Raw genomic sequence first — 10,502 nt, 5'->3', positions numbered from 1 at the left:
TGGAACTTAACAACTACAATTAAGAACTGAAGATTGTATTTTAAAGTTATAGATTTGGAAATAGAACTAAGGTATTGTTGGTCATAATGTCTGCGTAAGGTATTGGGCGGGGAAAGAATAAAGATGACTGTCTAAAAATTGTTAATTATGTGAACTTTGCTTTGTCTACAAATTATTGTGATTCTTTTACCTTGCTTTATTTTGAACATATTTCAATATTGCACTTGTACAAATACTACAATAAATGCAGACTATAATTATATTTTAATCTGGAATATCTAAAATGAAAACTTTTAGTTGTATAAGTCAAAGTTGCATCAGGATTTTCACAAATTTAGTACAGTCTGAAAATTTGTACTAACATTGAAGATTTAAGGGGCATTAATGCAAATGATTTTTCACTTAAAAAAAAAGTATCTTTTCAGCAATTTCTGTTTTTTTGTGTGATTTTATGCAATCATATTTTTACTTTGTCTCAACGATTGACAGGTGTATAAGGTTTTGGCCAGCAATGTATAGTTATAGTAACAGTTTTAGTTATAACAGATTTTACTGGTATGTAAAAATTTGGCTTCTAAAGTCAATAATTCCTAACTGAGGAAGTTTTCTACCAGATTGGGGGAAATGGGTACTTACTATATCTAATTTTAAATAATTTCACTGAAATAAATTCCATGGCTTTTACTTTGACTATTTTTCTTGAAATGCTTTTGAAGTTTTTGAGGATTTAGATGATTTTATGCAACCCCCTGCCCATCCCCCTGCAATGCACTGACATTTTAACCTTATAATGATACCATTCGGGGTTATTGCTTGCTGGTCTTACTGGCTAGATGTAGAACTCAACTTTTCTATACTGTGATTGGAGCCTTAGGAACAATAGAAACTTATGTGCTGGTTCAGTCTGTTCCCTTGATCCCCATGCACCTATCCACAACTGAAAATTTTTTTCCATTATGAGTTCTGACAGATGAAATGAAATTGCCCATATAGAATACCATAAACTGGCAGAAGGGTAGAAATCAGTCTTTGTGGTACAATATTTCTGAGACATGCATGTTTGACAGGAGTATATTTAAATATAAATTTTCAAATAAATACATTGATTTAGAAAGATGGTATAATAAAGAAAACAAAATTTCATATATTATAAAAAAGATACATTGCTGAGTGAAAACAAGCAAGATGAAGGTAATATATAAATAGTCTCATTATGTTTGAATACAAATAATAAATTTCTCACATTCTTATATATGTTTGTATGATAATCAAGGAGAAGCTGTGAACTCTAGTTAATTATCATTGATAATTTCAGGAGTGTGGAGCTAGGAAGAGCTGGCATGTACAAGGTAGAGATAAAGGTGTTTAGAGTTTAACATCTACGCACCACATTCAGTTCTTATAGCAAACAGCTGTGACTTTGCATAAGTTGATAAACATCAAAAGAAGAAAAGTTAATTTAAAAAAAGACAAGGCAATGATTATTAAGTTTTCATTGAAACAAAGAAAAAGCACTCCTAAAAGATACACAAACATTCAAGGAATAGTGGTCACAAACAAAATTTTATAATTAATTGGCAAGAAAAGCACACTAGAGGCAGTAAAGAGAGTCTCTTGTAAACAATCAGGGACATAGAAGATCAGCTCCAGAGGATTAGGCAAAACTGAATGAAAAAAGCAAGAGTTTTAAAAAAACAATATATAGCAATAGCAGACAAAGCAGAACCAACGTATGCACAATTGACACCACAACCTAGCAAACAAAGGGGTGGGGGGAGGGGGGCGGGGGAAGGCATTAAAATATGTTTTCCTAAGATAAAGTTTAAAGACTTTGAGTTCTTTAGATTTTTTTTTTTAAATGTTAGGAAATACTGAGTTTCAAGAAAAAAATAAATATATATTTAGAAATATATTTTACTTCAGAGATAAAGACTCTTTGGAGAGATGCAGACAGAATACTCCTTAGAAATGCGAATGGTGAGACATTGCCTCATATGCTGTGGTTGTACTGTCAGGATGGACCAGTCCTTGGACCAGGACATCATGCTTGATGAAGTAGAGGGTTGATGAAAAACAGAAGCCTCTCAGTGAGCTGGGTGGACATAGTGACTGCAACAGTGTTAAAGATTACAGGGATGGTGCAAGACTGGCTAGTGTTTCATGCTGTAGTACTTAGGTTCCCTATGAGTTGGAATCAACTGGATGATATCTAACAATAACAATAGCAACTAAGAGCGAAACTCAGTCAACCATTACAGCCCATTGGCTGAGTTGGGAGACTCCATTTATCTCTATATTTGGGAGAAGTGATCTGAAATTCCAAAGTCCAAAAACATGACTGGTGCAATTTCAGTAGAGTGGAGGTGGAAAGGAGAGAGGAGTAGAAGTGATTCTATAGATCTGAAAGATCTACTCCTGATTTTCTTCTTTCCTTCCATTTCAAGCTGATTCCATGATGCAGTGATCAATCTACAGAGAAAATTTCTCTCCTCACGGCAAGAAAACTCAGCATCTATACTCAGATGTTTCATTGAGAAGAGTTTGGACTCAAAATGAATTATGGATCGAACTGCAATTAACTGTTGCTGGATTCAACAATCTGCAGCAGCCCTTCAAAAAAAGCAGGCTATGGTTTCCTTCTGGGATGTTCTTACCAGGACCATTGATGATAGTTCTGGTGAAAAGTAGAATGAAGCAGTTAGTTGAGATCAGGGAAACAGTAGATAAAACATGACACACTAAAAATAATTCAAAGCAAAAAACTAATTTTATCCCTTATATTCTAGTTAAGATAGGTTAAGGAACAGAGACATAAGAGAATTAATTTTGGGTATTAAACTATAACTTGAAAGACTCCATCTATTTCCTCCAGAATAACCCAAAGAAGCATTGAATCTTACTAGAACCATACTCTCATATTAAGAAGAGTAGATGGAGTAGGAAATACTGATTTTGTAAATAGAAACAGTATAGGGCTAGCGTGCCCAATATGGGTTGCTAGCAGCCTCACATTCATTCCAGCCCATCCCCGTGTTGTCAGGACAGCCTGCATTCCTTGATTTCAATGAAATGGAGGCACTAGAGGGTAGTAAAGAGCATAGGCTTTGTGGGCAGAAGGACCTCAATTTTGTACCTTGATCCTGCTTGCACTAATTTTGTGATTGCAGATAAATGGCATAGCTTCTCTTGGTCTTGGTTTTATTTAATATCAAAATGTAGTGGTGCCTAGTGAATGATTGCAAAGTTTAATTAAGTACAATAATTCATACACTGTACCTAGCCCACAAGGAGCTCTGGTAGCATAGTGGTTACGAATCGGGCTGCGAACCATAAGGTCAGCAGTTTGAAACTACCAGCTGTTCCATGGGAGAAAGATGAGACTTTCTACTCCTGTAAAGATTTACAGCCTCGGAAACCCTGTACAGGGTCGCTATGAGTCGGTTCAGACTCCATGGCATGTAACCACCACCACCACCACCACCTAGTCCACAGTCATATTCAATGCTTGAGAAACAATGGCATATTGGTATGATGGTCCTTAGTCTTACTGAAGAGCGTCAAAATGAAAGGTGGCCAGAAATACCACACATGTTCTAATTTTATCTAAAGGTTATAAAAATATGTGGATGTGGTCCCTAGATCTGATTGGATCCTTAATAACGGAGTATAAAGAAGTTGTGCTGAAGAATACAATACCTGTTGAATAGATTTTGACAACAAGAGGTTGTTTCGGTTGGGTTTGTAGGTAAGCTGAAATTGAAGGCATTCTCTAAAACATGATAGCAGTTGATGTCCACAGGAGTGCTAGAGAGTATGCCTAGAATTGGAACAGAATGTCATTTATTTTATTAGGTCACGAAGTCACTGAAGTCTTTCTCTTCTTAGCATCTCCACCATGAGCCACACATTTAGCTTTGCCATATGCTTAATAACAGCTCTAATGCTCAGCTTTCTGTGGTAGCATATGCTGCATATGTGCAATGGATGCATTGCCTCCTTGAAAGCTGCCATACTCTAGGGATGTGGAGACAAGACACAAAGGATGGGATACAGTACCTGCAATGCAGGCCGTCATGAAGCAGGCAATGGTCCCTGCAATCAGAGCTCTTACGGCACCTGATGCGATGTCACGTTTTCTGGAAGGAGCCATGGATGCTGGGAAAGATAGGAGCAAGTGTGAGAGACAATTAGGCTATTAGAATTACCTGCATCTGGGATCTCAGGTTAGCTGAGAAATTCTAAGTTCAAGAGTTCAGTCATTCTGGAGAAAGACTTGACAATCTACGCCAGTAAGGATTAGTCTAGAAAACTCTATGGGTTTTTTTCTACTCTGTAACATGGGGTCACTGTGAGTCGAATTGATCCAATCCAACAAGATGTAAAATTTCTAGCACCAGGCAACGTTGCAGGGGTAATGGTGGGGATTCCAGCTACAGAGTTGGCCCTCAGCTCAGTGGGGAGGTAAGTCTTGGGAATTTGCTTCTACCTATAGATGCTCTCTCTCTCAGAGCTCTTCTGCACTCTTCTCCTCACATCTACCCCTCCCTACCAGTTTAATCTCTCCTGACTGCTCACTGGATAGGAACGACTCTTCAGAAAACCTCAGAAGTTTCTAATCAATCTGATAGCCAGTTTGTATCTTATTAGAGTTTAATAGCTGATAGCCTGCTTACTATATATTGCATTAGGCAAATCTGCTGCACAAGACCTTTTTTAAGTATTGAAGAGCAAAGATGTCAGCTTGAGGACTAAAGTGTGCCTGACTCAAGCCATGGTATTTTCAATAACCTCATATGCATGTGAAAGCTGGACAGTGAATAAGGAAGACTGTAGAAGAATTGATGCTTTTGAGTTATGGTGTTGGAGGAGAATGTTGAAAGTGCCATGGGCTGCCAAAAGAACAAACAAATCTGTGTGGGAAGAAGTGCAGCCAGAGTGCTCCTTGGAGACCAGAATGGCCAAACTTCATCTCTCATATTTCAGACATATTGTCAGGAGGGACCAGTTGCTGGAGAAGGATATCATATTTGGTAAGGTGGAGGGTCAGAGAAAAAGAAGAAGACCCCCAGTGAGATGGATTGGCAATATGGCAGCATCAATGGGCTCAAGAGTGGCAACAATTGTGAGGTTGGCCCAGGATCGGGCAGTGTTTTGTTCTGTTGTGCATAGGGTCAATATGAGTTGGTACTGATTCAATGACACCTAATAACAATAACAGCAATATTTGCATAAAACAAAAATTGTTTAGATTTGGAAGGTACTGAAGCTATCATCTACCAATAGGTTCTTGAAGGCCCGCCCAGGGTCAGACTGCACAGTGTAAGAATCTCCAGAGGATTGTTATTTGTCCGGATAAGCTAGGTAATGCTGTGATAGCAAACACTCTCCACATCTCAATGGTCTATAGCTATAAAAGTTTATTTATTTATTTTTTTACTTTGTTTTTCATCTTCATTGCAAGTAGGTAAGGGTGCTCATTGCAGTCACTTGGGGAATTCCAAAATGACTGATCCTGTGACCCAGGCAGAAGGAGACAATTCTGAGCAAATAATGCTCTGGCTAAGAAACTACATAGGCTGCCACTGCACCCAACTGCAAGGGGACTAAAAAAGTATAACCGTATCAGATTCCTATAAGCTTGTCAGAACAGGAAATATTTGGTGAATCGTGTCCATGAGTACAATCAGAAGCCTTAAAATACAGATTCCTGGACCTGCTTCTGAAACGTCTGATTCAGTGAACCTGAAAGGAACCTGAAAATCTATATTAAAACACAAACACACACACACAGACAAACAAAACTACACAGGATTTTGGAATAAGCAGTGTTATGGATTGAATTGTTGAATTCCTATCTTTTGTGGGTGTGATTCTGCTTGGAGATTGGAGTTTTCCTTTATGTTCATGAGGTAATGCTAATATAGCCTGGATCCTACCTACACAATTCACTTCTGAGTGATAAAAAGACCAGAAGACACAGGGACACACAGGGGGAACACAAACACCATGTGTGGAGGTTTTCTACAAACCAAGAAACCAAAGAATGCCCAGGAACACCAACAAAGAATGAATTGACATGGTCAAGACTTTAAGTTTCATTCAAAGGGCTCACAGTCTATTGAGAGCATGGCAAGGCAGATAGGCTTCAAGAAGGGACCTCCAATATCTGCACCTGATCTATCACCATCTCCACCATCTCCACCTATGACCATAGCATAGCATTTTTTTTCCCACTGGACTTCAGAACCCATTGCCTTGTGGTCATTATAAATCTATTGGTATTTGCATGCAAAGTGAGACTTGTGTGTCATCTCTAGGTTGGTAGAAGCAGCTGTACATTTGAGCAAATTCTTCCTGAAATTAATTTGAGAAATTCTTCCCTCAAATTCAAGCTGAGATCATTTTGGGTGCCCAAAAGAAATAAAAATATACCTCAAAGGATTGACTATTGTTACAAGACCAATTTTTCCTCTTGACATGAAGTTACAGAGCAAGTAGAGGGATAACATATGTTTATAGCATATCTGTTGAACTCTTTTCACTTACTTAGTCCGCCGATCACTATTCCTAGGGAGCCAAAATTGGCAAAGCCACAGAGAGCATACGTGGCAATGGTCTCAGAACGAATCTGTAAGCAAGCATAAACACACAGATGTATACATGAGCTGACTCAGGTTAGCAACACTGCCATCCTAATGGGATTGAAATACTGATAAGATCAAAGCCTTTGGTATAGAGTGCACCTCAATGTAGAGAAAACGAAAATCCTCACAACTAGATCAATAAGTAGCATCATGATAAATAGGGAAAAGATTGAAGTTGTCAAAGAGTTCACATTACCTGGATCCACACCAAGTGGCAGTCAAGAAATCACATGTATTGCTTTAGACAAATCTGCTACAAAAAACCTCTTTAAAGTGTTCAAGAGCAAAGATGTCAGCTTGAGGACTAAGGTGCACCTGACCTGAGCCGTGGTATTTCAATAACCTCATATGCATGTGAAAGTTGGATAATCAATAGGGAATATCATAGGACAATCAATGGATTTGAATGATGGTGTTGGAGAAGAATGTTAAAAATACCATGCACTGCCAGAAAAACAAACAAATTTATTTTGGAAGAAGCACAGCTAGAATACTCCTCAGAAGCGAGTATGGAGAGACTAGTCCCTAGAGAAGGATATCATGCTTGGTAAAGTAGAGGGAAGACCCCCAAAGGTTGACACAGTGGCAGCAGCAATGGGCTCAAGTGTAAAAACAAGTGTGTGGGTGATGCAGAACCAGGCAGTGTTTTGTTCTGTTGTGCATAGGGTCACTATGAGTCTGAACTGACTCAATTGTACTTTACAATAACAACCACAAGAATTTCATATAAATAGAATCACTTAGCATCAATGTTGTCTTATGTATGTCTTTGATTTTTATCAGTATTTCAAGTCCTCTTCACTTTCAACAAGCAAACTTGTGTTGCTGGCATATAACAGGCACTTGTGGATTTGTTTACTTTTCTTCAACTTCAGCCTGAACTTAGATATGAGTAGTTGCTAGTGTGTTCCACAGTCTGTCTGTTCCTGCCCTCATTTTGGTTGGTGATATTGAATTTCTCCACTATCATTTCCCACAGATGCAGTCTATTTGATTCCTGTGTATTCCATCTGGTGAGACCCATGTGTATAGTCACTTTTTATGTTATTTTTAAAAAGGTATTTGAAATAAATAAGTCATTGGTCTTGTAAAATTGTATTATACAATTTACAGCATTATTTCTGTCACCAAGGCCATATTTCCCTCTTTGTTTCCAACTTTCCCATTCCAACCACCATTGATTATCAATTCATCTTGACTGCATGTTTGATCAAGTTCAGATAGAAGTAGAATTATTCAATTTCATCATCGCTGGCTTTAGTGGTTGGTACATAAATTTGAATATTAGTAGTATTAACTGGTCTTCCTTGTAGGCATATGGACATTATCCCCATCACAGACAGCACTGTACTTCAAGATTGATGTTGAAATGTTCTTTTTTTAAATGATAAACATGATGCTATTCTTCTTCAGTGTGTTGTTCCCAGCATAGTAAACCATATGGTTGTCTGATTGAAAATGGCCAGTAATAGTTCATTTCAGCTCATTAATGCCTTCCATTTTATTTTTTACAATTTCCAGTATTCCTAGATTCATACTTTGTACACTCCATGTTCTGATTATTAATGGGTGTTTGTACCTCTTCTCATTTTGAGTTGTGTCACACCAACAAATGAAGGTCCTGAAAGCTTAACTCCATCCGCGTCATTAAGGCCAACTCTTCTTTCAAGAGGCAGCTCTTCCCAGTCATATGTTGAGTGCCTTCCAACCTGAGGGGCTCATTTTCTACACTATATATCTAACAGTGTTCCACTTGTTATTCGTAAGGTTTTTAGTGGCTAACCATTCAGAAGTGATCAGCTTCTCCTTCTTCCTACTCTGCCTTAGTCTGGAAGCTCCACTGAAACGTTTCCTCTATGGGTGACCTTGCTGGTGTTTAAAATACTGGTGGCATAGCTTCCAGCATCAAGGCAATGCATAAGCCACCACAGTATGGCAGATTGACAGATGAGTGCTAATACGAAATTCTAGAAGAGGTCAAAGTAACTATAATGAGTGACAGCATATCATTAGTGGCCTGGGACTGGGGAAAGACATTGACTGCAAAGAAGCATGAGGGAAATGTTTCAGGAGTGAAGGAAATGGTCTGTATTTTGGTTGAGATGTAGGTTATCCAAGTCACACATTCATCACAGCTTTTTGGAGGTACACCTAAAATGGTACTTTTTAGTATATAAATTATATCTTGGTAAAAAGGATACCATTTAAAAGGAATTATGTTGTTGTTAGGTGCCATCAAGTTGGTTTTGACTCATTGCGACCCTATACACAACAACAGAACGCAACACTGCCCCGTCCTGCACCATCCTCACGATTGTTGCTACGTTTGAGTCCATTGCTGCTGTCACTGTGTCAATCCATCTCACTGGAGGTCTTCTTCTGTTTTCATGACCCTCTAATTTGCCAAGCATGTATCATGTTCCAGGGACTGGTCCATCCTAATAACAAGTACTTAGTATGAGAGACAGGAGTCCTGGTATGGCACTATGGGTTAATGTGCCAGACTGCAAAGCTGTTTGAACTGCAAGTTTGGCGGTTCAAGCTCACCAGCTGCTCCTAGGAAACCCTATACAGGGTTGCTATGGGTCGGAATTGACTTGACGGCACTTCACACCAACAACAAAAGTATGAGAGACAAAGTCTCACATTCTTGGCTTCTAAGAAGTATTTTGGCTATTCTTTTTCCAACACCTAGTTGTTTGTTTTTGATTTGTTTTCCTGGCTGTTCATGGTACTTTTGGACTTCTGGTGTGGCACTGCAGTATAAGCACAGGACTGCAAGGTCAGTTTGAACCACAAGGTTGGCAGTTCCAACTCACTAGTTGCTCCTTGGAAACCCTATACTGGGTTACTATGAGTCAGAACCAACTTGATGACACTTAATAACAACAACATGGTGCTTTTAATTCAAATGCATTATTTTTCTATGGTCTTCTTTATCTGTTGTCTAACTTTCACATGTACATGAAGTAAATGAAAATACCATGTTGGCTGGTTAGTTGGTTGGTTATGTGCTGTGTGGAGTCAGTTCTGACTCATAGGAACCCTGCAAAGGGTTTCCAAGGCTTAAATCTTGGGAGCAGAAAGCCTCATCTTTCTCCCGCAGAATAGCTGGTAGTTTCAAACTGCTGGCCTTGAGGTTAGCAGCCCAACTTGTAACCACTATGCTACCAGAGCTCCTTGAAAATACCATGGCTTGGGTAAAAGGAATTTATAATAGTAATAAAAAAGCTTGCAGCTATCAAAGGATATCTTGAACGTTAGCTTGGTGTGTGTTTGCCTGACTGTGAACCTCCAACTTGGCTGTTACCACCCTATAGGAATATTAATGTCCACCTGGAAGTGGGAGAGTAAATAGTCCCTTCATAAGACAGTGAGATGATGGATTGCTGAGTTTACAGAAGTGTGAGTGTGGCTCTCTGGCTCTATTCTGATGGTCACAAGATACTGCTCAGGCCACATAATTCCTTCTTGGGTTGAGGGACTCACTGTTGGTAGCTTGGAAGATCCAGAGGGCATACCAGAGGAACCCCCAAACTGTCAGTGGTACTCACAAAACTGGGACAATCATTTCTTACCCAGTATTTTTAAAAATCTGATTTGATTCAATGATCAAACCAGGCAAGCAAGCAAGGGGCCTCTCTACATTCAAAAGTAGATTTGCCATCTTCTTTTGCTAACTAGATCTTTTTAAAGCTCACATTCAAGACTCAAGTGATCATGTCAAATTTTTTGTTTGATTGCAAGCCCCCTCTTCTTTTTCATGGTTCTGGGAACCATGATTTTTTAAATCAGTGTGCACATAACAGGCAGGAAAAAATAGTTCAAGTATTTGCACAGGTTGCCATTCCTGGTAAA

At 38.8% G+C, this 10,502-nt stretch overlaps 1 protein-coding gene across 1 annotated transcript in view; it reads right to left on the bottom strand.

Moving 5' to 3' along the window:
- Nucleotides 1-2,547: 2,547 nt before the first annotated feature.
- Nucleotides 2,548-10,502, bottom strand: part of SLC28A3 (solute carrier family 28 (concentrative nucleoside transporter), member 3) — a 49,101-nt gene continuing 41,146 nt past the window's right edge. Inside the window, exons 14-17 of the mRNA XM_006875886.1 lie at nucleotides 6,547-6,628; nucleotides 4,057-4,155; nucleotides 3,697-3,817; nucleotides 2,548-2,674 (exon numbers count right to left, since the gene is read on the bottom strand). Of these exons, the coding sequence (XP_006875948.1) occupies nucleotides 2,548-2,674; nucleotides 3,697-3,817; nucleotides 4,057-4,155; nucleotides 6,547-6,628 (429 nt within the window). The remainder of the gene's footprint in view (nucleotides 2,675-3,696; nucleotides 3,818-4,056; nucleotides 4,156-6,546; nucleotides 6,629-10,502) is intronic.

The sequence above is a fragment of the Chrysochloris asiatica genome, unplaced genomic scaffold, assembly GCF_000296735.1.
Source record: "Chrysochloris asiatica unplaced genomic scaffold, ChrAsi1.0 scaffold00344, whole genome shotgun sequence".
Taxonomy (NCBI): Eukaryota; Metazoa; Chordata; class Mammalia; order Afrosoricida; family Chrysochloridae; genus Chrysochloris; species Chrysochloris asiatica.
This window is presented reverse-complemented; position numbering and strand designations above follow the sequence as displayed.